General features: G+C 61.2%; 1 protein-coding gene across 1 annotated transcript in view; it reads left to right on the top strand.

Moving 5' to 3' along the window:
- The window catches only part of LOC121170710 (SCO-spondin-like), a 47,614-nt gene extending 20,529 nt beyond the window's left edge, over window positions 1-27,085 (top strand). Inside the window, exons 46-103 of the mRNA XM_041001949.1 lie at window positions 567-740; window positions 993-1,136; window positions 2,073-2,243; window positions 2,333-2,497; window positions 3,076-3,255; window positions 3,364-3,486; window positions 3,597-3,726; window positions 3,836-3,961; window positions 4,051-4,142; window positions 4,559-4,732; window positions 5,055-5,219; window positions 5,779-6,031; window positions 6,942-6,988; window positions 7,136-7,306; window positions 7,635-7,766; window positions 7,935-8,080; window positions 8,727-8,821; window positions 9,374-9,426; window positions 9,568-9,774; window positions 9,860-10,030; window positions 10,115-10,194; window positions 10,948-11,117; window positions 11,563-11,609; window positions 11,716-11,895; window positions 11,983-12,153; window positions 12,370-12,570; window positions 12,812-12,908; window positions 12,996-13,195; window positions 13,477-13,637; window positions 14,311-14,462; window positions 14,645-14,868; window positions 15,426-15,467; window positions 15,605-15,760; window positions 16,154-16,366; window positions 16,552-16,719; window positions 17,716-17,847; window positions 17,951-18,197; window positions 18,407-18,559; window positions 18,635-18,684; window positions 18,849-19,193; window positions 19,535-19,702; window positions 20,091-20,221; window positions 20,418-20,542; window positions 20,800-20,846; window positions 21,004-21,285; window positions 21,538-21,696; window positions 21,820-21,936; window positions 22,213-22,351; window positions 22,484-22,686; window positions 22,802-22,929; window positions 23,019-23,161; window positions 23,275-23,321; window positions 23,869-24,086; window positions 24,397-24,492; window positions 24,605-24,665; window positions 24,881-25,011; window positions 26,585-26,735; window positions 27,063-27,085. Of these exons, the coding sequence (XP_040857883.1) occupies window positions 567-740; window positions 993-1,136; window positions 2,073-2,243; window positions 2,333-2,497; window positions 3,076-3,255; window positions 3,364-3,486; window positions 3,597-3,726; window positions 3,836-3,961; window positions 4,051-4,142; window positions 4,559-4,732; window positions 5,055-5,219; window positions 5,779-6,031; window positions 6,942-6,988; window positions 7,136-7,306; window positions 7,635-7,766; window positions 7,935-8,080; window positions 8,727-8,821; window positions 9,374-9,426; window positions 9,568-9,774; window positions 9,860-10,030; window positions 10,115-10,194; window positions 10,948-11,117; window positions 11,563-11,609; window positions 11,716-11,895; window positions 11,983-12,153; window positions 12,370-12,570; window positions 12,812-12,908; window positions 12,996-13,195; window positions 13,477-13,637; window positions 14,311-14,462; window positions 14,645-14,868; window positions 15,426-15,467; window positions 15,605-15,760; window positions 16,154-16,366; window positions 16,552-16,719; window positions 17,716-17,847; window positions 17,951-18,197; window positions 18,407-18,559; window positions 18,635-18,684; window positions 18,849-19,193; window positions 19,535-19,702; window positions 20,091-20,221; window positions 20,418-20,542; window positions 20,800-20,846; window positions 21,004-21,285; window positions 21,538-21,696; window positions 21,820-21,936; window positions 22,213-22,351; window positions 22,484-22,686; window positions 22,802-22,929; window positions 23,019-23,161; window positions 23,275-23,321; window positions 23,869-24,086; window positions 24,397-24,492; window positions 24,605-24,665; window positions 24,881-25,011; window positions 26,585-26,735; window positions 27,063-27,085 (8,477 nt within the window). The remainder of the gene's footprint in view (window positions 1-566; window positions 741-992; window positions 1,137-2,072; window positions 2,244-2,332; window positions 2,498-3,075; window positions 3,256-3,363; window positions 3,487-3,596; window positions 3,727-3,835; window positions 3,962-4,050; window positions 4,143-4,558; window positions 4,733-5,054; window positions 5,220-5,778; window positions 6,032-6,941; window positions 6,989-7,135; window positions 7,307-7,634; window positions 7,767-7,934; window positions 8,081-8,726; window positions 8,822-9,373; window positions 9,427-9,567; window positions 9,775-9,859; window positions 10,031-10,114; window positions 10,195-10,947; window positions 11,118-11,562; window positions 11,610-11,715; window positions 11,896-11,982; window positions 12,154-12,369; window positions 12,571-12,811; window positions 12,909-12,995; window positions 13,196-13,476; window positions 13,638-14,310; window positions 14,463-14,644; window positions 14,869-15,425; window positions 15,468-15,604; window positions 15,761-16,153; window positions 16,367-16,551; window positions 16,720-17,715; window positions 17,848-17,950; window positions 18,198-18,406; window positions 18,560-18,634; window positions 18,685-18,848; window positions 19,194-19,534; window positions 19,703-20,090; window positions 20,222-20,417; window positions 20,543-20,799; window positions 20,847-21,003; window positions 21,286-21,537; window positions 21,697-21,819; window positions 21,937-22,212; window positions 22,352-22,483; window positions 22,687-22,801; window positions 22,930-23,018; window positions 23,162-23,274; window positions 23,322-23,868; window positions 24,087-24,396; window positions 24,493-24,604; window positions 24,666-24,880; window positions 25,012-26,584; window positions 26,736-27,062) is intronic.
- Window positions 27,086-27,479: the final 394 nt, after the last annotated feature.

The raw sequence follows: 27,479 nt of genomic DNA, 5'->3' as shown, positions 1-27,479 counted from the left end.
CCGTGACCTGCTGCCTCCTGTGCGTGTTAGCAGGGTCCTGGGGTTGGGCTGCAGTGCACACACTTGGGCATGGAATGTGGGCATCCCAGCCAGTACCTTAATACCTGTGCTGAGCCTTCCACCCTGGTCCATGTGTCTGCATCTTTGGTGGAAAGTGGGTTAAGCCGCCATCCTGCAGGCCCCAGCACATAAAACCTATGGGATAAACTATACTGCATCCTGTGTCCGGTTCTGCAAGCAAAGGCTGCCTCGTCTGACGGCGAACCTCTGGCCAGAACGAGACATTCTCAGTGTGCAGCCAAGCCCAAACCCCAGCTGTGAAATGATACAGCAAATCTCTGTTCCTTTTGTTCCCAGAGGGAACTTGTTTGAACTTGGACCTTGCTACGTGTGTCTTCTAGAGACTAAATACAAATCTCAGCTCACAGCTGGGTTTCCATCACCTCCAGTTACCCTTATAGGACACCCCAGACCCTCCTACTTTCTGCTCTGAGGCTCTCGGCAGGTGGGGTGAGGTCTGTGGTAGCTGTGCCTGCCTTCTAGGCTCCTCTCTCCTCCACCCACAGAGGCCACAGTGAGCTCCGTCCCAGCCTCCAAAGCTGCTCATCCCAGTTCTAAGGAGTCCATGCCAGTGGGGACCACCACCGCCACACCCCAGACCAAGGCCAAGACCCCACGACCTGTGATGGCTGCCGTGTCTGCGCTTTCTCAGCACCCAGCACCTCCCAGGACCCCAGCTGGTGAGATGTGGCACCCTGCCTGTGTCCCCAGCCTGGAGTGAGTGGACAGAGGCCCCGAGGAGAGGAGTGGCCGCTGTGCTCCATGTCACACAGCTCAAGGTCACCACAGGACCGAGCCTCGGCCCCAGGTTCCTGAGCACGTTTCCTCCTTTCTCGCGATCTCAAGGAGAAGGCCGAAGAGGAGGGAGGTGACCCAGAAGGAAGGACTAGGCAGCCGGGGCCCTGGTCAGCTGGCTCTGTGTGTGCCCACAGGCCAGAGCAGGGAGCCAGCCCCCTTCCCGCCCACACGGTGTGGTCCCAGCCAGATGTCCTGTGCCATCCTGGGCTGTGTGGAGCAGGAGCAGCTGTGTGATGGGAGGGAGGACTGCCTGGACGGCTCTGATGAGAGGCACTGTGGTGAGCAAGCGGGGACCGTGCCACCCTGCAGGGATGGCCAGAGATTCTCTGGCTGGTAGGCAGGTGGGTGGGGAGGGCTGTCCTTTGTGTCTAGCTCATAGAGGGTGGGTGGGTGAGGGGTGTGGAGGGACAGAGAGTGGAGAGAAATTGAAGGAGTGACACTGTCCAGAAAGGGGGATTCTGTGTATGGGGGGTGGTGGCCAGGGGGCCTGTGTGTGTCTTTGGGGATAGGCGAGAAGGGAGTGGGATAGGATTTGTGTCTGTTCCAGCCTGTTTTATAAAACCTCTGTGACCTGTCAGGAGGCTCCTGCCCATTGATCATTCATCCATTCACCCAATTTGTTCATTCATCACTCATCTACTACCACTCATCTAAACCTCCATGCACCCTCTATTCACAATACAGCCATACGTCTGTGGGCTCATTATCCACTCGCTCAGTTATTCATCCACCATCCATCCATAGCCTGTCATCCATCTGTACACCTGTCATCCGTCCATCCGTCTATCCATCCATCCACCCATCTGTCCACACGCATGTCATCGGTTCATCCATCCATCCCCCAAATGCAGATCATTAGGACCAAAGCCTTATTTTCCAATCAGGAAAGGAGAAACCCTGAGTTAAGCAGTCCCAGGAAGGAGTGCCTGAGGGGTCCCCATTCACAGCCAGGCTCCCAGGGGTGAGATGTGTTCTTCTGGATGCTCTGATTGCGCCAGACACCCCAGGAGCCCGTGGCGAGTAGACAGCCTATGTAGACCTGGGTTCCCGTGAGCTCATCCACAAGGCCTTCCCCAGGCACAGGCTTGGGGAGACCAGCGTCTGTGGTCAGCAAGCTCCTTTCCACTCTGGGCCTGAGATCTAGGGGGCTCAGTGGACCCTGCAGCTAGGGGTCACATATGTTGCTCCATTTCCCCACCCCACCTCTGGGGCAGCAAGCCCCCCACCCTTCACAGTGCCCACCAGGGCCCTACCAGGCCTGCCAGCCTCGCATGCCCTCTGCTCCCCGAGCCAGCTGAGCTGTGGCAGTGGAGAGTGCCTGCCCCTGTGGCGGCGGTGTGACCTCCAGCCCGACTGCCAGGATGGCTCTGATGAAGACGGCTGTGGTATGTGTCGGGGATGAGGGAGTGGCCATGCTGAGGGCCCTGCTCCTGCGTGGGCCCCCTCTGAGCTCCACGCCACCTGTTGCTTGCAGTGGACTGTGTGCTAGCTCCCTGGTCCAGCTGGAGCAGCTGCAGCCACAGCTGTGGCCTGGGCCTCACTTTCCAGCGCCGGGAGCTGCTGCGGCCTCCGCTGTCTGGGGGCGGCTGTCCACTGAACCAGCTCCGCAGCCAGTCCTGCTTTGTGCAGGCCTGCCCAGGTAACCTGCCACCCCTGGGTCTCCCTCAGGCCCCTTCCCAATGGAATACTTAGAGAGGTGCCCACCAGAGACCTTTACCAGGGTAGCACCATCGTTCTCCCCCCTAGAAGGGGTACGCAGTGTCCAGCGTCTGTGCCTGGGACTTGAGAAGGATAGTGCTTTTCTGATGTAACAAACTTGAGCCCACAGAGGGCTTGTCAGGAAGGGAAGATAAAGGGCATCACTGCGGGAGGGGTTGGAGCCAGATGCCTCTGGTCCTTATACTCCACGCTGAAGGCCCTGCAGCCCCGGAATCCGAGGAAGTGATCCCGCACCCATGCCTGTATTCGCTGGGAAAGGGGCTGCCCACACCGGGTCTCCCTTAACTCGGGCTGGCTCTGCTGGTGCCACCTCCACTGGCTGCCACCAGGGGGCGCCTCCACTCCCTGTTGCCAGGCTCCCTGCCATTATGCAGACTGAAGGTTTTTATCCCTGGCAGGAAAGCTCCTAGAAATCCTCCCTTCCTTAGCTCTGGGCTCTCCCTTGGCTCTGCCCATCTCTTCCCCAACCCCCCTTTGGCTTCCTTCCTTCCCCCACAGTGGACGGCACATGGACTGAGTGGGAGGCCTGGGGACCCTGCAGCGTGTCCTGTGGGGGTGGCCACCAGATTCGCTGGAGAAGCTGTGTGGATCCCCCGCCCAAGAATGGCGGTGCCCCCTGCCTGGGGGCCTCCCAGGAAAGGGTGCCCTGCAGCTTGCAACCCTGCATGGGTGGCACAGGTAGAGGGGAGTAGGATGGTATGGGGACATCCCAAAACGAGTCCTGCCTGTGGGAGGGCAAAGCTCTGCCTGCCCCATGCCTACCCGGCTGCTGCCCCTCTCCCCTAGACTGTGGGCCAGGCCGTGTGTATGTGAGTGCCGACCAATGCCAGCAGGGCCTGGTGCCCCCGTGTCCCCCATCCTGCCTGGATCCCGAGGCCAACAACAACTGCAGTGGGCACTGTGTGGAGGGTGAGGTCAACTCAGCCAGCTGGGGAGCGAGGGGCCCACTAGTCCTCTGCCTGCTGTGCCCACCCTCACCCCGCCCACTAAGGGCTCTCCCTACTAACCCGTGCCCCCAGGTTGCCGCTGCCCTCCTGGGCTCCTCCTCCTGGACAGCCGCTGCCTGCCTCTGTCTGAGTGCCCTTGCCTCGTGGGCGAGGAACTGAGGCCGTCGGGGGTGTCCTTTGTCCTGGACAACTGCAGCCACTGGTGAGGTCGGGTGTGCCCCTGCTCTGGGGTGGGGTGGGGTAGGCGGAGCCTGGGCTGGGGGTCCCCCAAGGCTGACTGCCTGCCCCGGACCTTCCCTTTTTGCCTGCAGCGTATGTGAGAAGGGGGCACTTCTGTGCGAACCAGGGGGCTGTCCCCAGTCATGTGGCTGGTCAGCCTGGTCTTCATGGGCTCCCTGTGACCGCTCCTGTGGCTCTGGAGTGAGGGTCAGGTTCAGGTGTGTGAGGGAAGCACAGAAATGGGGGGAAGGAGAAAGCTGGGGCAAGGAGAAGAGAGTGGGGACCCAGAGACCTCTTCTTTTACCAGGTCACCCTCCAACCCTCCTGCAGCTCACGGGGGTGCCCCTTGTGAAGGTGACACGCAGGAACTACAGGCTTGCCATGCCGAGTGTGGGGCAGGTGCAGCTGAGTCCCGCCCCCTTCCTCCCAACCCCAACCCTGCAAACAGCCAGGCTGGCCGGGTGCTCAGCTGTATATGTGTGCTAGGCTGGAGCTCACGCCTCCACCAGAGGCCAGCTTCAGAGTCCCTGGGGACACCTGGACTGGGTGACATATGAGGATGGTGGGGCCCACAGCCAGCTGCCAGTTGTGCCTACAGGTGGAGGCGTGGAAGTAGACCTGGGGCAGCAGCCAGCAGGAGGCTCCAGTTCTGGCTCCTGGACTGAGAAGTGGGGCTGTAGACTGGGGGTCCCGAGGAGTGAGCTAAGAGCCAGAATAATGAACTCAAGGCAGCCCTCTCCCTTCCCAGTCTGCCACCACCCCAGACTGCCTGCCAGGGCCCCTGTTGAATAGGCTTGTGCTATGTGCCCCTCCAGAGGCACCGGGTTGGGCTCCCTGGACACCCTGGACCTCCTGCTCCCAGAGCTGCCTGACCCCTGGAGGGGACCCAGGCTTGCGCAGCCGTTTCCGGCTCTGTCCCAGCCATGAAGCCGGGACCTGCCTGGGAGAGGCCACCCAGGAGGAACCCTGCAGCCCCCCTGTGTGCCCAGGTATGCGTCTTCTGTTCTTGGAGCAACCCAGATGCTGGGGGGGTGGGGCGGGATGCGAAGAGGAGGAAGCTGGCTCCTTGGGCAGCTACTGACCGCCCAGGGAGGACAGGAGGGGGAGGGGCAGAGTCGCCAGCATCTCCTCCAGGAAACCAGTGTGTGATGAGCAGGGTAGGCCTGGCCTCCAGCAGAGCTTAGGACCATCATCGAGGCGTGGGCGCTGGTGTAGGGAGGGGGCCTCATGCCCTGTAGCTCTGATTCTTACTGCCTCTCTTGCCCATGTCTCTGCCGTGGACGTGACTGTGGGCTCCACTCTCCCTGCCAGCACCCAGTGGTTGGGGTCTGTGGGCTGCCTGGACTGCCTGTTCGGCCCCCTGCAATGGAGGGATCCAGACCCGTGGGCGGAACTGCTCTAGCTCAGCTCCCGGGGACCCAGCCTGCCAGGGTCCCCACAGTCAGACCAGGGACTGCCACACGCAACCCTGCACAGGTACCAGACCCCCGCCCCATTCTCTGTTTACCCATGGGGTCTTGGGCCTACCCTCAGCTGAGTGCATTGTGGCCCACTGGCTGCCAGAGAGGCTGGGCTGTGGGTAGAGGGAGACTGAGTGGGGTTACTTGTGCATCCTGCAGCTTCCTGTGCAAAAGCACACACACACACAATCACTCATACACACTAGGGACCAAGCCCCTGCCTGTGGTTGAAACCCTGCCTCTCCCAGGGGGCAGCTTCCTTCCCAGCAGGTGGGCTCCCCCTGAGACCGGGCTGCCTTTGAGCAGAGCCCTTGCGTGGCCAGTCAGGGTGCCTGGAGCAGTCGATGGAAGGCCTAGTCCACCTCCCACTCTTCCTAGCCCAGATGTGGGGTTGCCCCATGTTCTGTGGCTGATGTTGCAGACCCTGGGGCCAGCCTGCAGCCAGGAGCTGGCAGGGCATCCTCGGTCTTGCTCCTGCCAGGCAGGCTCCTCCCAGGCACCTGCCTGCAGGTTCCCCAAACCTCCCCCTCCCCTGCTTCTTCCACCCTGTCCAGATCTGCAGTCTCCCCATCCAGGCCAGTGCCCGGAGGGCATGGTGTTCCATTCGGAGGAGCAGTGTCTCCAGGAGGGTGGGCCGTGCTCTCATCTCTGCCTGGCGCAGGGCACTGGAGTGGAGTGCACGGGTTCCTGTGGCCCTGGCTGCGCCTGCCCCCCTGGCCTCTTCCTGCACAATGCCAGTTGCCTGCCCCGCAGCCAATGCCCCTGCCAGCTGCACGGCCGACTCTACCCACCGGGGACAGTGGCCCGCCTGGACCGCTGCAACAACTGGTGGGTGCCCAGGACTTGGGGTGGGAGTGGGGAGGGGCAGGCATAGTGGCCTCTCTCTCTCAAGAACATCACACACACGGTGCCCTGGTTTCCCAAACATGTTAGCAGCGCTAGGTGCCAGGCATGGGACCCAGGAGTGCTAAAGGGCACGAGGTACGGTCTGGCCTTGGATTGCTTATGGGAAGATGGTCAGAGAGCTGGAATGACTTCAGATGGAAGTTGCCAGCTGTGCTCACGAGTGGAGGGCTTGAGAAGGGCTTCTAAATTCTGGTAGATTGCCCTACCTGGGAATTGGCTTGCAATCAAAAAGCTTGCAAAGGTGATGCCAGGATCTCCCAGCAGAGGGCACTCTAGCCCATTGATCGCTTTCTCATTTTGTTTCTTCATTTTCTTCTTCCCCTTTCCTGCTGATTCCCCTGGCTACTCCCAATGACCTCCTTCATTCTCTCTCTTTCCTTCCCCCATTTCCTCTCAGGTTTTTCTATCTAGATCCTCAGACATGCTTTAGAACCAGTGTGAGAGACCACAGAAAGGAAAGTATCCTGTTCTCCCTCCTACAATACTAGGTCTTCCTAAGTCGCTCTGCCTGGCCCTGGTGTGGTTCTCTCCAGGTGGTGCTTAGCGATGTCAAGTGGAATAGAAAGTAGAGAGTGATGACTCCTGTCTAACGCGTGGGCCAGGGGACCAGGTGCGAGGACCCCTGGGTGTGGAGCCTGGGTCTCAGCGTGCACTTTGCATGGACGCAGGGCAGCTTGCTTCGCTCTCCACACCCTGGGGGTTCTGTTCTGTGCAGTGGACACGGAGGGCCACAGCTGCTTCCTCGTTGGGACAGATGCATGAGGGTCCAAGGGCAGGGCTGGCTGGGGCCAGGATGGACCGGGGCGGGCCTCACTGGCAGTTCTGTCTGCAGCACCTGCCTCTCCGGCGAGATGGCGTGCACCTCGGAGCTCTGCCCAGGTATTCTGTGCCCTGTTGGGTCCTCAGAAGCCCCTTCGGAGACGATGTGCTGGGAGGGTTGGTGATGCCCCTGAGAAATCAGGGTCCTGGCTTGGCCTGGACTGACTCAAATTTCCCCCGACATCCCCTCCGTCCCTACACGGGCAGTGGACTGTGGCTGGAGTCCGTGGACACCGTGGGGTCAGTGCAGCCAGAGCTGCAATGTAGGCATCCGACGGCGCTTCCGGGCGGCCACTGCACCCCCTGCTGCCTTTGGGGGTGCTGAATGCCAGGGCCCCAACATGGAGGCTGAATTCTGCAGCCTGCGCCCGTGTCAAGGTGAGGGCAGGGACCTGGGTCCTGAGCCTTGTGGGGGAAGCCAGGAGTTCCCGCGCCAGCCCCACCTCACACCACGCAGGGGCACAATGGGACTTCCCTTTGGAGGCTTCACCTAGAGAGATCCCCACGGAGCCCCGGGGGTCCATCCCTCAGCCGACCCTCTCTAGAGGATCCCCACATGCTCCCCAGAGGCCAGGCCAGTACTAGGCCCAATCCTGGAGCCCCCTGCCGAAGGTGGGTGGGGATATTGCAAGGGGGTGGGTGCGGGTGCCCCAGGGTGTCTGGGCAGGGCAGGCCTGGCCTGTGGTGCCCTGAGTTCCACCTGCAGGTCCTGGTGGGGAATGGGGCCCTTGGGCTCCGTGCTCCGTGCCCTGTGGAGGTGGCTACAGGAATCGCACCCAAGGCAGTGGCCCACACAGCCCTATGGAGTTCTCCACCTGTGGTCTGCAGCCTTGTGCAGGTGAGGACCGCCACAGGGTCCCTCCTGTTCTTGTCCCCACCAACCTCGGGCTGCAGAAACTACCCACAGCAACTCAGACTTGCCCAGAGCTGGTGTTTCTGGCAGACGGGGGAGCACAGGGGAATGCTGGGGGTGCCCAGGTGAGGTTGTCCATTTCCGCGTCCCCAGGACCAGCAGCCGGCGTGTGTCCCAAGGGTCAGCAGTGGCTGGAGTGTGCCCCAGGCCCTGCCTCCTGTGCAGAGCTCAGCACCCCACGAGACACCAACCAGACCTGCCAACCCGGCTGCTACTGCCCCCCAGGGATGCTCCTGCTGGTGAGTGTCCTGCCTGGCCACTGGTGCCACCTCCTCAGTCACTGGGGACCCTGGAGAGGCAAGGGAGGGACAGACAAGCTCAGGCCCAGACCCCAGGCAGAGGCTGAGCCCAGGTTATGGGCTGGAGTCAGGGAGATCTTGCATAATGAAGATGAGAGCTCCAAGCTCAAGGTCATGGCTCCGGTCTGGCCAGAACCAACAGGTGGCCATGGACGAGTTTTCATTGTCTGCTCAAGAACCCTACTCCTCTTCACAGTTACCACCAGCTCGGCATTGAGCACCTGTTGTAATCCCCAGGGCCTGGCCAACCAACTGGGGGGCGTTTGACCCATTTGCTGTTTGCTCCAGCTCTCAGGCCGTCTCCCAAAATACCGCGGGGGCTTTTCTCCATTGTTATATTGCGGACAAAAACGTGTGTTTGTTTTTATACCGTTGCCGAGTGAGAGGTGCATTTTCGTAGTTGCTCGCATGACCTGCCCTTGGAGTTGGTCTTTTTGTCCCAGAAGCTGGGGACTCTGTGTCTGCCCCTCCCCGCCCCGCAACTGAGGGTCTGCATCCACCCAAGCGGGTGTTTTAGGGGTGGAGAGTGGGCAGGCCAGGGCAGGCTCCGCTGGCCCCTGAGCTGACCCCAGGGCTTTGCTTGCAGAACAACATGTGTGTGCCCACCCGGGACTGCCCCTGTGCCCACGGTGGGCGCCTACATCCACCTGGCAGTGTTGTGCTACAACCCTGCGAAAACTGGTAAGGTGCCACCCCAGCCCCAGTGCCCTGGGGACCTGGGTTGTTGGCCCCAGCCCATTAGAGACGAGATCAAACTTGTCTGCCTTGCCTCCTCCCCTTCCCCCACCAGTCTCTGTATCAAAGTGCCCCCACCCAACACACACACACACACACGTGTGCACATGTGCCGGCACTGCAGGCTTGAGCAACACACACAGGTTGTCCCACCATCCCCACAGGGCTGGGGGTTAAGTCCCCAGTTGTCTGCAGGCTCAGCTGCCCCTGAGGGCTGTGAGGGGGAGCCTCCTGGCGGTGGCTGGCCGTCCTTGGTGTTCCGTGGCTCTCACACGCCATCCTCCCTGTGCACCTGTTCCCACCATCTTCCTACCATGTGTGTCTGTGTCTGCATTTCTCACACAGACCCGGGGCATGGCTGGGGGGAAGGAGGGCAGCCTGATGACTTTGTCTTGGTGACTCCTATAGATTAGACCACATTGGCAGCTATGGGGACCAGGCTTGAGGGCCTACAGAGCAGCCCTTAAGACCCCCGGGCCCCTCCTGCTCCCCTTGCAGCTCCTGTGTAGCTGGGCTCATCGCCAACTGTAGCTCCCGGCCCTGCGAGCATGGTGAGAAGGGAACCCTGCCTCCACCCCCAGCTGTGGGCACAGGTCTGCGCTGTGACCAGGGGACATAAACCCTCAGAGGAGACATGGATGGCTTCTCCCTGCCCAAGCCAGCCCAGCCTCCCCTTCCTGCACACCCTCCAGGTCAGCCCAGCTGGTCAGCCTGGACTCCATGGAGTATGTGCTCTGCCACCTGTGGCCCTGCCCACCGCCATCGGCACCGCTTCTGTGCCTGGCCCCCCACCGTGGCACCGCCCAGCCTGGCTCCGCTGTCCCCACCAGCCACACTCTCGCCTCTCTGCCCAGGCCGTGAGGCTGAGGGAGAGCCGTGCCTCCTGCCCGCCTGTGACCGTGGGTGCCTGCCCAGGGTGGTGGTGGCTGAGCCTTCTGTGAGCCATCCCAGGCCCTGCCATCTCTTCCTCTGCTGTTCCCCCAGGAGCCGGGGGCTGGGGACTGTGGGGACCCTGGTCCACCTGTAGTCGGAGCTGTGGGGGAGGCCTGCGCAGCCGCATCCGGGCCTGTGACCAGCCTCCACCCCAGGGCCTCGGGGATTACTGCGAGGGGCCTCAGGCCCAGGGAGAAGCCTGCCAGGCCTGGCCATGCCCAGGTACCTGCCAGAGATGGGGCAGGGGCCTGGGGCATTATGAAGCCGCCATGCCACGGCTCTCAGCCTGTCCTGTCCCCGTCACAGTGACCAACTGTACCGCCATAGAAGGGGCAACGTACAGTGCCTGCGGCCCTCCCTGCCCACGCTCCTGTGATGACCTCGTGGTGAGCCTGGCTTCCCCGTGCATGGCACCTAACCTACCTGCCCACTTACTCAGTGCCCACCTGCCGTGGGCAAGGTGTAGCTTTGGGCTCTGGCCTCTTCCTCCTGATGTTAGGCCACCCAGCTTCAATGTAGATGGGTCAGTAGAGAAAGGTTTGGGGACTCTTCAGGGAACCACTCTCCCCAAGCCCTTTATTCCAGAGAGAGACAGCCTTGCTGCAGCAGCCACATCAAATTAGAATTTTTAGGCCCAGCAGAGCTTCAATTCAATGTCATGTTTGTCTTCTTTGTGATTCCCACCTGTGCCAGCCAGCCTGCGCTCTCGCCAGGGAAAGGCAGACGCCAATCAGAGCTCTGAAAAATGGGGCAGAGGGGCCGAAGGGGTTCCCCAGGCCCGGCTCCCAGTCCTCCCCAAGTCCCGTGCAGCCCCCGAGAGCCTCAGTCCCCAGGCCACGAGCCCAGGTCACTCTGAGCCTGCAGCCCCATGAACTGGGGTCCCACGCCTGGAGCTGACATCCAGGCCTGACGCAGGCCCTCCTTGCCTCTCTGCTGCTCTGCTCCTGTCCTGTCTTCCCAGGGTGGGAACCTGCACTGTGATCCCCCAACCTCCCACCTTTCCTAGCAAAACTTTGAGCCCCTGAACTGGAGGTCACACGCCCCACCCCGACCTTCTCCAGCCTCCAGGTCCCTTTGCTGTCCCTACAGACGGAGCTGCGATTGTCTGCACACTGAGCTCTTGTTTGCTGTTCCCCCAGCACTGTGTGTGGCGCTGCCAGCCCGGCTGCTACTGCCCACCAGGCCAGGTGCTGAGTGCTGACGGGGTAGTCTGTGTGCGTCCGGATCACTGCAGCTGCCTGGACTTGCTGACTGGGGAGTGGCATCGGCCGGGCACTCAGCTGCTGCGGCCTGATGGCTGCAACCACTGGTGAGGGGTGTGCCAAGCTGTGCCCCTGAGCAGACTGGGGACTCAGCTGGCACATCCTGTAGTCGCTGAGGGCCGTGCAGCGCGGGCAGCATGATCCCTGCCAGTTCTGTGGGAGCACTGAGGCAGCCAGCCCTGTGTGTGTGTGTGCAGAGGGCTGGGCATGTGCCCCTGGGGCATGAGGCCAGACCCGGGCAGGGGGAGCAACACGGAGAGGGGAGACTGCACCTGCTCTCTGGCCAACACAGTTGGCTGTAAGGCTTCCTGGCTTGAAGCTGTCCTCACAGGACTGAATGACTCAGGAAGCAGGTATCCGAGAGGGGAGAGGAGCAGGTGCCAGACCCCAGAGGGAACGAGCGAGCACAGGAGAGGGCGGTGAGGGCTAAGCGGCTAAAAGACCGCAGGGACGGCCAGGACCGAGATGCTGTGTCTGTATCTCCTTGCCCAGCACCTGCCTGGAGGGGAAGTTGAACTGCACAGACCTGCCCTGCCCAGGTACACGCCCAGCTTGGAGGGAGGTGGCAGGTGGCCCTGGGCCATGGAGAACCCGAGAAAGAGGACAAGATGGGCCATATCCCAGAGCCTGGCATTCCCCTGGCAGTGTCTGGAGCCTGGTGTGAATGGTCGGAATGGACAGTGTGCTCCCAGCCATGCAGTGGCCAGATGCGGACCCGCTCCAGAGTCTGCGCCTGCCCCACGCCTCGACATGGGGGTGCCCCATGCTCTGAGGAAAGTGCCCAGCATCAGAAGGAGGCCTGTCCCAGCCCTGCCACATGCCCAGGTGTGGTATCCCCACCAAGCCCATGTCCACTTCCCTGGGCCTCAAAAAACCTGGGTGCTCCTGAGCTAGATGTCTCTGCCTGCACAGTGGATGCAGCCTGGAGCCCGTGGGAGCTGTGGGCTCCCTGCGATGTGTGTCTGGGGCAGTCCCAGCGGAGCCGTACCTGCAGCCAGCCCCCCACCTCTGATGGAGGCAGGCCCTGCATGGGGGCCCACGTGCAGAGCCGCCCTTGTCAGGATAATGCCACGCAGTGCACAGGTAAGCATGTGGGCACAGCTTGGAAGGGCCCTCGCCAGGCAAGGGGATGCAGACTCTGTCCTCTGAACTTACATCCATGCCCCTCTCTGCCAAGGACCGTCCCTAGGTTGCTCAGCTGTGGGTTTAAGCAAGGTGATAGATCAAGGCAGGTGCATGGCAGGTAGGCTGTCACCTGACTGCCAAGAACCTTCCTTCTCTGCTTTCCTTCTGCCCTAGACTGTGGTGCTGGCCTGGCTCTGCTCACCTGTGGCTGGCCCTGTCCCCGCTCCTGCCAGGACCTGTCCCCTGGGAGCATGTGTCAGGCAGGCTCAACCAGCTGCCAGTCCAGCTGCGGGTGTCCCCCAGGCCAGCTGTTCCAGGACGGACTCTGTGTGCACCCAGCCCTCTGCCGCTGCCAGTACCAACCAAGAGCCATGGGTGAGTGCTCCCCTTGCCTCCTCTGGGCCAGTGACTTTGAGCACCAGCTGGCTACCCTGCCTGGCCCCTGAGCCTCTACCCACTGGGCTTTCCTGTCTCCTGCGTCCTTCTGCCTCCCCAGCTCCGAACATCCCAGGCTACCTTGGGGTGGAGGCTGATGGGGAGGGGAGGCAGAGGCAGGCGGGGGCGGGGGGGCTTCCAGAGGAGTGCTGATGCTGAGCTCCACCCCTGTTCCCTCCAGGGATCCCTGAGAACCAGAGTCGGGCGACAGGATCTGGGCTCAGCTCCTGGGAGAGCCTGGAGCCTGGCGAGGTGCTGACAGGACCATGTGACAACTGGTGAGCCCAGAGAAGGAGGGCCCTGGGAGCCAAGAGGGCAGAACCTGGCCTTGTTTCTGAAGTTCCACCTACTTCTGTTGTCCACAGCACCTGTGTGGCAGGAGTTCTGCAGTGCCAGGAGATGCCTGGCTGCCCTGGCCCAGGAATATGGGACACCTGGGGCCCCTGGGAGGACTGCAGTGTCTCCTGTGGGGGAGGGGAGCAGCTGCGCTCCCGGCGCTGTGCCCGGCCTCCCTGCCCAGGGAATGCCCGGCAGAGTCGCACCTGCCACACTCAAGTGTGCAGAGGTGAGCCCCAGCCTGGCTGGAGTCTCCCCTCCCCTTGACCTTGGACTCACCTCACAGGTGCCTTTTGACCTCTTCCTGTCTCTGCACCCACCCCTGCACTAGGAGGTGTTGAACAGCTGAAGGAGGAAACAGCCAGGCCAGAGGAGCCTGTGGGAAGGGGTACTGCCCAGGCAGGCAAGAGGTGGGGGAGGAAGGAAGGGCAGGCTGCAGAAGACAGAGTAGGCATGAAGGGAGGCAGTGGGCTGGGGCTGGGCACAGACTCCATGTTTCTACAGAGGCAGGCTGCCCAGCTGGCCGCCTGTACCGCGAGTGCCAGCCTGGTGAGGGCTGCCCCTTCTCCTGTGCCCACGTCACGGGGCAGGTGGACTGCTTTTCCGAAGGCTGCGACGAGGGCTGCCACTGCCCCCAGGGAACCTTCCAGCATCAGCTGGCCTGCTTGCAGGTCAGCACCTAGCCAGCCAGCCAGGAAGGAGGGCCTTGGCCGCTGCCCACCTGTGCCCCACTGGCCCCACCCTGTCCTCCCCTGCAGAGGGCATGGCTCTTTACTGTGCCCCTTTTTACCTCCTTGCTCTTCACTCTCACGGGTGGGTCCAGGGATGTACCCTGCAGAGCCTGGCAAGCATATGGGGCAGGGGGATTCTCTCCTAGTTTGGAAGCTGGCACCTTATGACCTTCCCCCATCAGCTGCATAACCACAGTCATGGCCTGAAGGGACTTGAGCAGCCAGCTGGTTCCACCTGCTTAAAGCCCATGATGTGCCAGGAAAGAGATGCATCTGGGCTACACAATGGCAGAGCTGAGCCAGCCGTCCTGATTCCTCCAGTTAGTTCTTGGCTCAGGCTGTTCTGCCTCCGGCCATGACCTGCCCTCTAAGGGCCACTGTGGATACCTGCTGTGTCCTGATGCCCGCTCCTCTCCATGCAAGAAAGTAGCTGATCTCTGGGGGCTGTGCCTGCGGGTCATACCTTACTCGTGGTGCACTCTCACCCTTGATCCAAAATGGTTCCCCCGCCAGGGCCTTCCTCCAGGGTTCATACTGCCCCTTCCCTCCACACACACCTTGAGGTTCATTGCAGGCTGTGCAAAGGCACTAAGTCCTCTGCCTGCCCATTCAGGAGTGCCCCTGTGTGCTGACAGCTGCGTTACTGCAAGACCTGGGAGCTGCCAGCACTCAGCCTAGTGTCCACCTGGGACAGGTGGCTCAGCCCCTTCAGCCTGGGGATGAACTGGACTCGGGCCAGACGCTTCATTTGGGCTGCAGCAACTGGTGAGAGCGCTGCCAGCGTCGGGGTGGACTGAGAGCCATGGGGGGACATTTGAGGTGGAGATGTTGGGGAGAGGGGGAGGTTCCACTTGCCTGAGCTCACCCTGTAAGGGTTCCAACCAACTCTTCGCCCAAGCCCGGTGCCCACACAGTCCCTGGCCCTCATCGCTGGCCTTCTCCCCCAGCTCCTGCACACATGGGAAGCTGGCCTGCTCTGTGGAGGACTGTCCTGCCGCCAGTGGTGGCTTTGGTCCCTGGAGCCCTTGGGGTCCGTGTTCTCGCTCCTGTGGTGGGCTGGGCACGCGAAGCCGCAGCCGCCAGTGTGTGCACCCCCTGCTGGCTGCTGTGGGCCAGGGCTGCCTAGGGCGCCACCAGGATCTGGAGTATTGCCTCAGCCCAGCCTGCCCTGGTAAGGAAAGCTGGCGGGAGTGGGCAGTGCCAGGGCTGCAAAGAGGCTGGGTTGGTGGTCACATCTGTGTCAGCATGCCCTTCGTCCCCTCCTGTGTTCCTGTCCCAGTTGCTGCTTCTGCATCTGCCTTCCTCCTATACCCTCTGGCTCTGGGTTTCTGATCGGACACCTCCATGCTATGCTTCTGGAATCCTTGCCACATGCACTATGCTGTGTGTCCATGGGCAGGTGGTGGGTGACTCCCTGGCCTTGGAATACAGAGTCCCATTTTCACCTGTGGTGAGCCCTAGTTAGAAGTGCACATTGCTATGCAAAGTCAGGGAGAGAAGATTCTCCAAGAGACGTGGTAGAGGAGGGCTTCCCGGAGGAGGCAGTTTCAGAAAGTTTGGAGGGATGGTGAGAACCTTGACAAGAAATGTCAGGTAACAGGAAAAGTTCTAGAAAAGCTGACCTTGGGGAGTCCACCGAGGGAAGGCTGGACAAAGTAGCAACAGGCTGGGACTGCTGGTGCCCTGCCAGCCTGGATGCATCCCTAAACAGGGGTTCTTTTGGCACAGGGGCTGAAGAATCCACAGTGGAACCGGTGACAGGCCTTGCAGGTAGCCCCGGACTTCCTGCACATCTCCGCGTGGCCTCCCTTTGGGAGAGGAAAGTCCAGGGCCCCTTCCCTCCCTGTCTGTAGTTCAGGAAAGTCCAGAGTCCAGGGCTGACTCGCCCTTTCCTCTGCTCCTTGAAGGTGGCTGGGGCCCTTGGTCTCCGTGGTCGCCATGCTCCGGCACCTGCACAGACCCCGCTCAGCCTGCATGGCGCAGCCGTAGCCGTCCCTGTCTGTCCAACTGCACTGTGGGGGACCCCATGCAGGAGCGTCCCTGCAATCTACCTTCATGCACAGGTATGCCTTCCGGCTGTGACCTCCAGCCCCCAACAATAACTCTCACCAACCCCAGCCATGTCCAACTTCCAGACCCAACACAGTTAGGTCAAGCAGTGATGGACTTCTCAGGCTGACACTGACCATGTCTGTCTACCTCCAAGACCCAGGTTCCTTTGCCAACCCCACCAGCTGCTGGTGACCCTGCCACCTTCTGGCATATTCCTTGGCCCTCATGTCTAAATCCCACAGGGGCCATGTCAGCCTGGGGTCACTGTGTCAGAACCAGGATGGCGCCTCATGCTCTGGATGGGGTCACAGCTGCCCCCCGACAGATGAAGGCTGCACCTGAGCTGGGGCAGGCCAGGAGAGAGCCAGGCAGACTCTGCTGACTCCGATCATTTGGTCCTACAGAGCTGCTGCCCCTGTGCCCCGGCCCTGGCTGTGCACCTGGAAACTGCTCCTGGACAGCCTGGGGCCCCTGGGCGCCTTGTTCGCGCAGCTGTGGGGTGGGCCAGCAGCGCCGCCTTCGGGCATACCACCCCCCTGGGCCTGGCGGGCACTGGTGCCCCAACATCCTTACCGCTTACCAGGAGCGCCGCTTCTGCAACCTGCGGGCATGCCCAGGTGAGCTGGGCTGGGAGAGACCAGGGGCCCCTCTACGGCTATCCCGCAGGAGGCCCCTGCATGAGTACCCAGCCTTGCCACGCATGAAGCCTGCCTCACCCTGGACCGTGGTCCAGGCTCTTGGCAATGTATGAGAATTCACCGCCTGAGCTCATCCCTCATGGAGTTGTCCTTTGCCCACACAGTGCCTGGGGGCTGGTCGCGCTGGAGCCCATGGTCCTGGTGCGACCGGAGCTGTGGGGGAGGCCGATCCCTGAGGAGCCGCAGTTGCTCAAGCCCCCCACCCAAGAACGGAGGTGCCCCCTGTGCTGGGGAAAGACATCACGTCCGGCTCTGCAACCCCATGCCCTGTGGTATGGCACTGGGAGCAGACATTCCCCACCTCTCCCCAGGCGTCCCTCCACAGCTCCCACTCTCCACTCTCCCACCTCTCACATGACGTGCGTGTGTGTGTGTGTGTGTATGTGTGTGTGTGTGTGTGTGTGTGTGTGTGTGTGTGTGTGTGCATGTCCTGTACCCTGGCCCCGGGATGAAGTGCAGGAGCCCAACCCCTGCTCACCACCCCTCCTCTCATCTTTGCCCATCTCCAGTTCTTAGCAAACCACCTGATCCTGCAAAGATTTGGGACCGTGTCAGGAGCATGCCTGGTCCCCGTGGGGTGTGGACTGAGCCAGGCAGGCTGGAGTTGAGTCCCGCATCCCTGCTCTCCAAGCTCCAACCCCTTCTTAAAAAATTATTTATTTGAAATGCAGAGTGAGATGGTGAGAGTGTCCGCCTGCTCTTTCACTCTCCAAGTAGCCACACTGACCAGGCGCTTCCTCCAGGGCCCCTACATACATGACAGGGCCAAGTACTTGGCCATCTTCCACTGCTTTCCAAGCACGTTATCAGGGAGCTGGACTAGAAGTGGACTGAGGAGGATCTGAATCATGCTCTAATACAGAATGTCCATCTAACAGGTGGTGGCTTGATCTGCCATGCCATACCACACAGGCCACCCCCACTCCTTCAACTGCTTCCTTCCACCATGGGCCCTGGCTGCAACCAGACCCTCAGGGGGCACTTGGCACCCATAACCACACACGGTGGGGCCCTTGAGATGAGCACAAGAATTCAGTCCTGCTCAACCAGGACAAGTGCTGAGAGCTCATGGTGAATGAGAGGAAGCTGCTGTCTCCCCAAATTGTCCCAGTCCCAGGGTCTCCCCGAATGCCCCATGTGTCCCCAGGCAGGTGGGGTCCTCTGTCCCCAAGGAGATGGCAGAGCCCCTCCAGTGGGGCAACAGTGGACAGTTTCTGAGTCCTCAGGCCCAGAGCCTTCTCCTAATCCTGGGTCTCCTTCCCACTCAGAGGAGGGCTGCCCAGCAGGCATGGAGATGGTCAGCTGTGCTGACCGCTGCCCCCGTCGCTGCTCGGACCTCCAGGAAGGGGTTGTGTGCCAGGAAGGTCAGGTGTGCCAGCCAGGCTGTCGCTGCTCTGAGGGTAAGTGCCTCAAGGCTTCTGGACACATTTGGATGGCCCAATGGGAAGGCAGCTGTGGTTGTGGATAGTGGGAGAAGTGGTGTCAGCACCGAACCCCTAACAGGGTCCCTGGAGCAGGATGGCAGCTGCGTGCCCATCAGCCACTGTGAGTGCACAGATTCCCAGGGGCACAGCTGGGCCCCCAGAAGCCAGCACCAGGAAGCCTGCAACAACTGCTCCTGCCAGGCCGGGCACCTCTCCTGCACGACACAGTCCTGCCCGCCTCCCGCCCACTGCAGCTGGAGCCACTGGTCAGCCTGGAGTCTCTGCAGCCACTCGTGCGGGCCCCATGGGCAGCAGAGCCGCTTCCGGTAGGGGGCTGGAAGGGGCTAGTGACCCCTGTCTCACCAGAGCCTCCCCTCTGCCTGGTGCAACCCCTCATTGACATGATGTCCCTGGGTCCTCCCTGCCTGTCCTCCATGCCCAGTCCAACCCAGGTTTCTGCTGAGATGTCTTCCCCAAGAGGCAGTGGGGTGGTGCAGGCCAGACCATCTCTCACCCCCTCTGCCCCGGCACTCAGGTCCTCCATGTCTGGCTCCTGGGCCCCGGAGTGTCAGCAGGAGCAGGTGCAGAGCCAACCCTGTCCCCAGCCCGCGTGCCCACCCCTGTGCCTGCATGATACCCGCCCTCATACCTTGGGTGACAGCTGGCTGCAGGGCAAGTGCCAGAAGTGGTGAGTGCACACAGGGAAGGGGCCTGGGTTGCCCTGTTGCAAGCATGGCCCCTGAGCCTGGGCTCCTCCCCCCAGCTCCTGCACCCCAGAGGGCATCATCTGCCAAGACATGGAAGAATGTGCAGGTCTGGCCTTCACCCCTCTCCCCTCTCCACCCACCCCACTGCCTGCCCACCTGCCCTGTCTGCCATCTGCTCTGTGTCCCCTGTGCTAGGAAAGGTCCTGCTCAGCCCTCCCCTGCCCCCGCCTCCACCTCCACTCTCCCAGCCTCGCCTATGTCGTCCCACAGTGTCTGGAGCCTGGACGCCATGGACCCCCTGGTCCAACTGTCCCGTCTCCTGTGGAGGTGCAGACCAAGTCCGCAGTCGATCTTGCACAGCCCCTACCCCCGGTCCTCACGGAGCACCCTGCAGTGGCCCTAGCACCCAGACCCAGCGCTGTGGGCAGCAGCCTTGCCAGGGGCTTCTAAAAGTCTGTTCCTGGGGCCCATGGGGGCCCTGTTCCCAGAGCTGTGGTCCAGGCCTGGCCACCCGTTTTGGGTCGTGCCCCTGCATGCTGGCTGAGGTGGACCCCAACTGCACAGATACCTTCACACACCTGGACACTCAGGCCTGCTACCTGGAGCCCTGCCTGGGTGAGTGCATGGGGCGTGACGCCTGCTGGCCTCTTTTCTTGCCTTGGAGATCGCAGAGTTGACATGTTTTCCTAGCCCCCAACCATCACCCAGAAATATCCTCCCACCACGTTGCCTTGCTCCTTTCTGCTTCCTTGCTGTCTTGCCTTTTCCCATCAGAGCCCTTGGTGTGGGAGGTACTCCCTGCTGAGTGACAGGGTGACCAGCCACAGGTCTCTCCTGTCCCTTTCCCATGCAGGGTCCTGGTTAAAGCCAGGATGAGAGAGGGGAGAGCAAGGGTAGAATAATCCAGTGGGGTCCAGAGAGGCCCAAAACCCATGTCCCTCGACTCTGACCCCCAGAGGAGTGCGTGTGGAGCAGCTGGAGCAGCTGGACACGCTGCTCGTGCCAGGTGCCTATGCAGCAGCGCTACCGACAGCAGAGCCCCACTCCTGGAGGTGCCAGGGCAGGGACCCCCTGCACTCGTCTGGATGGCCACTTCCGGCCTTGTGTCACCAGCAACTGCTCAGGTGAGACTCCTACATGGGAAGCTGGGAGGCTGAGTGGGGACCCCTACTCAGGGCCCCCAGGTCTTGCCACTGCAGACCTGAGGTCCCAGCACCAAAGAGGTTGACTGCACCTGTACCCACGTCATCTCTGCCCCCCTGTTCCCCTTTGTGCGCACCCCTGGAATGCCTGCTTAGGCCCTACTACCAGCTTGCAGCCTCTGGGTTCTCTGATCCTTTCCTAGCAGCCTGGGTCTCCCCTGACATGCAGCAGGGGCATCCCTGGCCTCCCACCTGGTAACCTCTCACCCCAGCGACCTCAGTAGGACCAAGCCATGGTGCTCTGGGTCTCCAGAATGGGACAGGGTCATCTCTGGGCCATGCTCCCACCAGCTGCTCTTTTCTCCCCCAGAGGACAGCTGCATACCTCCCTTTGAGTTCCAGGCCTGTGGCTCCCCATGTGCGGGACTCTGCACCACACACCTGAGCCGTCACCTGTGCCAGGACTTGCCACCCTGCCAGCCTGGCTGCTACTGCCCTAAGGTGAGGGCTGGGAGCTGGGGGAGACTCCCCGGGGGCAAGAGGTCCACCCCCTCAAGCCTCCACCCTCTGTGCTGCCCATGGTGACTCCAGTCTCCCCAGTCCACGCCCATGTTCTGCCCATGCACCTGTTGCAAGCATTCGGGAGACAGAGGGATCACCACCATAACTTTTCTCCCCTGTCTCTCCTGCCACACAGGGGCTGCTGGAACAAGATGGGGGCTGCATCCCCCCAGAGCAGTGTAACTGCTGGCACCCCTCAGGAGGGGAAGCCGGAGTCATCCTGGCCCCTGGGGACCACCTGCAACTGGGCTGTAAAGAGTGGTGAGTGATGATCAGCGGCAGGCAACACAAGATGCCTGGACCAGACAGTGGACAGGGCTCGCTGGGTGGGCAGCCTGACCCAGGCAGACAAAGCCAAGCCAAGGCCCTGGAGCCCAGCCCAACCTCTGGGCAGAAGGCCCCAAGGTACAGAGGCTTTCACTCCTTCATCTTGACCTGGATGTCCTTAGAGCTCAGGTATCCCCGGCTCTGGGCTGGGTCCTGCCTCCCGAGCTCACCCTGGCCACCCTCTCCCACAGTGAATGCCAGGGAGGAGAGCTACATTGCAGCAGCCAGGGATGTCAAGGTAACCTTGGCCTCAGACTGGGAGGGGCAGAGAGGCATGGCCCAAACCAGGAGTGCAGGTTGCCCTTCCTGACCCCCACATTCCCGTGAGCCTTTGCTCTTTGCCTCTCTCTGCACTGAGGGGACCCTGGGAAGGACATCTACATACTATGTTCCAGGTCTTCTGCCTCTGAGCGGCTGGTCAGAGTGGTCGCCCTGTGGGCCCTGCCTGCCCTCCAGCAGCCTGGCTGCCACTTCCAGGACTGCTCTGGAGGGGCGCTGGTCCTTGGATGCAGCCAGTCTCTCCCCAGCCTCGGGCGGCCCCATGTTGGCTTCAGAGCAGCATCGCCACCGCCTCTGTCTGGATCCCGAAACGGGGAGGCCCTGGACTGGGGACCCCGACCTCTGCACCTCACCCCTCAACCAGCACCGCCTCTGCCCTGACCCTGCAGTCTGCCATGGTAATGTGGAGTGGTCTGGAGTGCAGGTGAGGGTGAGCCGGCCAGGGCCCGGCCATGCATTCATTCCAGTGGACAAGAGTTAGCCCACCTATTGACCTTGGTGGGTTTGAAGCTGGGTTGGGGTTCAGCAGTGGCAAAAAAAAAAAAAGAGGAAAGAAGGGGGGACACTGGGAGAGCAAGTGTCTCCAGGGGTAGAACCCAAGACTTCAAGGGATGTGGCACCTGGCACTGGTTTCTGTGTTTTCTTCCCAGATCCATGCCAGTGGGGCCTTTGGGGGCCCTGGAGTGCTTGCCAGGTACCCTGCAGTGGGGGGTTCCGGCTGCGCTGGAGACAGGCAGGGGGCTCCCCTGCAGAAGGCTGTCGCGGGCCGTGGGCTCAGACCGAGAGCTGCAACCTGGGGTCCTGTCCAGGTGACTCCTGACCCAGCCTGGAGGGGGCAGCATTGAGACATCGAGAATGGCTCGGGAAGGAGGTGGTTTAGGGGAAAGGAGGGTGCTGTCTGAAAGTGAAGAACCTTGTCTCCTGGTCCCCAGGGGAGAGCTGTGAGGCCCACAACACTGTGCTCACCCCTCACTGTGCCAACCGATGTCCTCGCAGCTGTGCTGACCTCTGGGACCGCGTGCAGTGTCTGCAGGGACCTTGCCTCCCAGGTAGCCCAGCCATCCTGCAGCTCTCCCTGGGCATTCACTGCCCCCTGAAGAGTGAATGGGAGGGACTGGAATGAGGCCCCCCAAAGATGGGCTGTGTCTATGTGGGTGCTCTTGATAGCCTAAGGGCTGGGAAGTGATGGCCACATGTGGGCTGGGCTGCCATGGCTGCCTGGTGTGCCCAGGGAGCAGGAGAATTGGTGGATACCATGTTTTGGACTCAATCTACTTTGGGAGGCTTGCCTGAGCACTCAATCCTGCTTGTTCTCCCGCCCCTAGGCTGCCGCTGTCCCCCCGGTCAGCTGGTGCAGGACGGGCACTGTGTGCCCATCTCCTCTTGCCGCTGTGGCTTCCCCAGTGCCAATGCCTCGAGGGAGCTGGCCCCAGCCGAGGTGGTGCAGCTGGACTGCCAAAACTGGTATGCTGCCTTGCTGGCCTGCCAGGGCCAAGCAAGGAGGGGTTCTAGGAGACCCGGAGCAGGTCAGGGCTTCTAGGTGCCGCTGCTCACTCGGACTCATGCATGAGTTCGCTCTGCTCTCCTCCTCTGCAGCACCTGTGTCAATGGGTCCCTGAACTGCGCACACCAACAGTGTCCAGTGTTGGGGCCATGGTCAGCCTGGAGCACCTGCTCAGCTCCCTGTGGTGGGGGCACAAGGAAGCGCCATCGGAGCTGCCAGGGGCATCCTGGAGGGACACCATGCCAGGAGCAGGACACGGAGCAATGGCAGGCATGTGGTCTGCAGCCCTGTCCCGGTGAGCATCCTGGGCAGTGGGTGCCCAGCCCAGGCCCTGTGCCAGCCGTGGGGAGGGAGGTCCAAGACAGCCTGCTCTGGGCTCACTTACTTCACTGCCTGTGCACCCACTACAGAGTGCCCCCCTGGCCGGGTGCTCAGCTCCTGTGCCACCTCGTGTCCACACCTCTGCTCCCACCTACAGCCTGGTGCTGTCTGTGTGCAGGAACCCTGCCAGCTTGGCTGTGGCTGCCCAAGTGGGCAGGTGGGTACAGGTACCTTGTCCTGGCTGCTGCATGGGGAGGATAAAGGAGGGGAAGGTGGCCCTAGCATAACTGGGCCTGCTCACCTCAGGTGCTGCACAATGGCACGTGCGTGCCCCCTGCTGCCTGCCCGTGTGCCCAGCTCACTCTGCCCTGGGGACTCACCCTGACCTATGAAGAGCAGGCCCAGGAGCTGCCCCCAGGGACTGTGCTTACCCAGAACTGCACCCGCTGGTAAGGACACACATGTGCCAAGTGTAGGGGTAGGGCATAGAAGAGTGGGTCCAAGGGAGCAGGGCAGAAGTGGGAGTGGGGAGACATCCGAGCCTCTGCTTCTGTCTTCCCAGTGTCTGCCAAGGCGGAGCCTTCAGCTGCTCCCCCGTCGACTGTCAGGGTGAGCTGTGGCTGTCCCTGCCCTGCTGGCCCTCCAAAGCCAAGCCCAGGGAGGAGATGGAGGCCATCCCTCCTGCTCAGGCAAAGCTACCTCGTTCAGGAAGCCCCTTCCACTCTGCCCCCAGCGGCCCCTTCCTGACCCAGCATCCCCTGAGCACCGAGTGATGCTCCTTGCTCACAGAGGCCATCACCATACACACTGTGTGCGCCAAGCTAGGGAGCCAGACAGACACTAGGCATGGCTGGTATCTGGGCACCTGCAGCTTGGCTGGTGAAGGCAGAGGACCTAGCAAACAGGTGCAGCAGGAGTCAGTTTCTAGGTCTCTGACAGGCAGGCAGCACCACAGGATATGATCTCACGGGCGAGCATGTCAGGGTAGAAAAGATTGGTCAGCAGAGGCTTCCTAGAGGAGGCAAGGCCTGACCTGAGCCCACCTCATGTTTGGGTGGGTCAGGGCTTCTGGAAAGGGAGGAGGGATGGTAGGACTGCCCAGCAGATGGTGGTGGAGGGAAGATGGAGGCTTGATTCCGGATGGTCTTCCCAGCAGAGTGCCCCACTGGGGAAATGTGGCAGCAGGTGGCCACCGGGGAGCTGGGACCCTGTGAGCAGACATGCCAGGAGACAAACGCCACAGAGACTTCTAACAACTGCAGTGCCAAGCAGGCCTCTGGCTGTGTGTGCCAACGAGGATACTTCCGCAGCCTGGCGGGCCCCTGTGTCCCTGCAGACCACTGCGAGTGCTGGCACCATGGGCGTCCCCACCAGGTGAGACACGGTGTCCCTGCAGACCCCAGCCCTCCCAGCTATAGCCCCTGCCCTGGCCACTCTGCAGGCCTGCAGCAGTAGGCAAGGCTCAGCCAGTTCTCTGGGATGCTCTGGGTTGAGGCCCCTTAACCTGGCCCCAGGGGTCCGTCTCCCTCCTGAGACTCTTGTTGCCGCCCTAACCCTGGTCTAAGTTTACTGCTCAGCTGTGCGCGCCGAGGCTGGGGTCAGGGACCCAGAGTGATGTCACAGAGAAGTCCACAAGCTGGAGAGCCCTGAGCCCTGAGCGACAATCTGCCCTCCCTCTTTCTAGCCCGGATCCGAATGGCAGGAGGCCTGTGCGAGCTGCCGGTGCCAAGGCGGCAAGACTGTCTGCACCCAGCACTGCCCCCACCTCACCTGTGCTCAGGTAACCCCGCAGCCCTCCTACCCTCTACAGGTGACTCCGGAGCTCCTTGTCTTAGGGCTGTGGGTGTCAGGAACACCCTGCTGAGTGTGTGTGGGGACCACTCCCTCTGCAGGGCGAGGTGGAGGCGCAGGAGCCTGGGAGCTGTTGTCCCAAGTGTCGCCTGCAGACCCTGGGTATGGAGGGGTTCCAGGGCACCTCCTGCTCGGCTTCTCTCTCTAGCCTGGACCCTCCTTCCCAACCAGCCCTTCCAGCCTGATATGTGCCGGCTCCAGGGAGGGGGGTTGTCCCATGCTGCTGGCCACTCCCACCCCAGGGCTCCCCTCAGTCCCAGCCTCTCCCCCTCTCCCCTCCCCTGCCTCCTGCCACACTCACCTGTTCTTCGCCACAGAGGAGAGTTCTAGGTCTTGCCGGCTCTTCACTGAGCTTCGCAACCTCAGCAAGGGCCCCTGCCAGCTCGACCAGGTAGAAGTGAGCTACTGCAGTGGGCACTGCCCATCCAGCACCAACGTCATGCCTGAGGTGAGCCCAGGACTGCTGACCTGCCGGGCACAGCCTGGAGGGCACAAAGGGCATTGTCCATTCTCACAGCACCAACAGGCAGGTAGTGCAGACTGATGGTCAGATTCTTGTACCAGGCTGTGGACCTGGTAGTCTGCCCTTTCCGAGGGAGCTCAGTAGATGCTGTGGTCCTGGTCCCACACACTCTTTTGCCCATGGCATCCCCTCTCCCCACCTTGGGGCGGATGAGCCAGGACAACTACAGAGGATGGCTCAGGGAAGACTTCACCACCTGAGCCCATCTCCTGGGGTTAGGAGGGCTGCAGGCATATCGGAGCAGGGCACTGCAGGTCCCAGGAGGTGGAGTCAGTCTGGAGCAGTGGCTCTCTCTGGACCCACAAGCCCAGCCCTGCTTGCTGCTAGGGTCTCCTTAGGGACTTTGCCCACTCTTACACAATACCCTGACCGCAGCCTGGAGAGCTGTGACTCAAATTCCTCCTATCCAGGAGCTGGTCCCTTCCGAATGAAACAGCCCTCCACCCCCTCCTCTGTGCTCCTCCCCTTCTGCTCGGGCCCCCTGGGTTATCTAGTCCTGGGAGAGAAAGATCCTTAGCTGGTCCCTGAAGCTTCCCACTCCCTCCCCCAGCGAAAGCCCTCACTCCCTGTCCTGGGAATGCGAGCACACGTCACTTTGAAGAGTTTTATTTTAAAATTTGTGTATTTATTTTGGAAGTCAGAGTTACACAGAGAGAGAGGTCTTCCATCTGCTACTTCACTCCCTAGATGACAACAGCCGAGACTGAGCTAGGAGCCAGGTGCTGCATCCCGGTCTCCCACATGGGTGGCAGGGGCCCATACGCTTGGGCTGCTTGCCCGGGCAGAAAGCCAGATTGTACGTGGAGCAGCCGAGACACAAACCTGTGCCCCTGTGGGGTGCTGGCGTCACACGCAGTGGCTTTGCCTGCCACACCACGTCAGCCCCCATCTTAAAGAAGCAAAATCATGAGGAGATTCCCCTTCCTCAGCCCAGGAAAGGAAACTGAATGATATTGGGATAGAAATTGGAGGGAGGTTTTTCACCAAATAAACTTTTGCAGTTTTTTTTTTGTTTGTTTGTTTGTTGCTTTTTTTTTTTTTGGAACTTGATGTTGTGTGGCTGTATTACCAGTTCCAAAGCACAGTCAGAAATACAATTCTAGGTACAATTAAATTATATGCTTAGAGGAACAGAAAGAGAGGAACCCTATAATCATGAGGCAAGAGGGGTCTGCAGACCTTGTACTTAGAACCAGAACAGTTAGGGCTTAATTGTTCACCTCTCCCACTACACTGTAAGCCCCTGGGGTGGAAGCTGTGGCTTTCCCTGCTGCCAGGACCCAGCACGTTAAAGACACTCTGAACCTGCCAGCTGATGCTCATATAGGGGCAGGAACTTCTTGGGGAAGGGGGACTTTCTTGGTGGCGACACTGCTGCGAACCATCTCACCCCACTTGTCAGGCCCTCACCTGTCGTGCTACCTTGGATGGCAAAAGCCTGGAGAACGGAGGACACTCTGTTCGCCCCTCCCCAGCTCAGCTACCGTGTCTCCCCCAGGAGCCCTACCTGCAAAGCCAGTGTGACTGCTGTAGCTACCGCTTGCACCCGGAGAACCCGGTGCGGATCCTGAACCTGCGCTGTCCCGGTGGCCGCTGGGAGCCAGCGGTGCTGCCAATCATTCACAGCTGTCAGTGCAGCGCCTGTCAGGGTGAGTCTGGGCGGGGCCTCGGGCAGGGGCGGAGCCGGCGGTGCTGCCAGTCATTCACAGTTGCCAGTGCAGCGCCTGCAAGGGTGGGTCTGGGCGGGGCTTCGGGCAGGGGCGGAGCCAGGAGCTGTGAACTGCATCCCAGGAAACACAAACTAGTCCCTTCTAGTCTCAGCGTGGGGATTGGTGTTTTTTTCCACTCACACCTCGGCTCAGATGTTTGGACTGAATCACACCTGGGAGCAGCGCAGTGGGAGGGCTGGCGTTTGCTCTGGCTCCTTTCATCTCCTGCCCTTACCACTCTCCCTTCTCTCCCTCCCTTGCCCCCAGGAGGTGACTTCTCCAAGCACTGACAGACTCCACTGGAGGAATCTACTGGCACTACCACCTCTAGGACCTCCTCATCTAGCCCTGACCAAGGTTCCACGCCTCTGGCACTAGCATGTCCTAAATAAAGTGACACTGGCATCATGACTGTGTGGCGTCTCCATCCTGGGTCCCAGCAGACAGAGGGAGGAGGAGTGGGTCTTAGGCCTGAACCTGCTGGCACTCACCATGGTTGGTGAGCCTGTTCTTTCTCTGTAGCAGGACAGGGCTGAACATGAACACCGCATTGGCCAGTATCCTAGGTCATATCCCTTGTCTTCATGTGATTTCAGCTGCAATGTAGCAGAGATCTCCACGCAGGCTTTGACTGGAATCCCCTCTTCCTGCTTTTTATAACAACTTTAGCAAAGTATAATTTGC

Source organism: Ochotona curzoniae, unplaced genomic scaffold (genome assembly GCF_017591425.1).
Source record: "Ochotona curzoniae isolate NIBS_2020 unplaced genomic scaffold, NIBS_Ocur_1.0 scaffold_2476, whole genome shotgun sequence".
NCBI lineage: Eukaryota > Metazoa > Chordata > Mammalia > Lagomorpha > Ochotonidae > Ochotona > Ochotona curzoniae.
The sequence above is the reverse complement of the archived record's forward strand: the minus strand, read 5'-3'. Positions and strand labels throughout refer to the sequence as shown.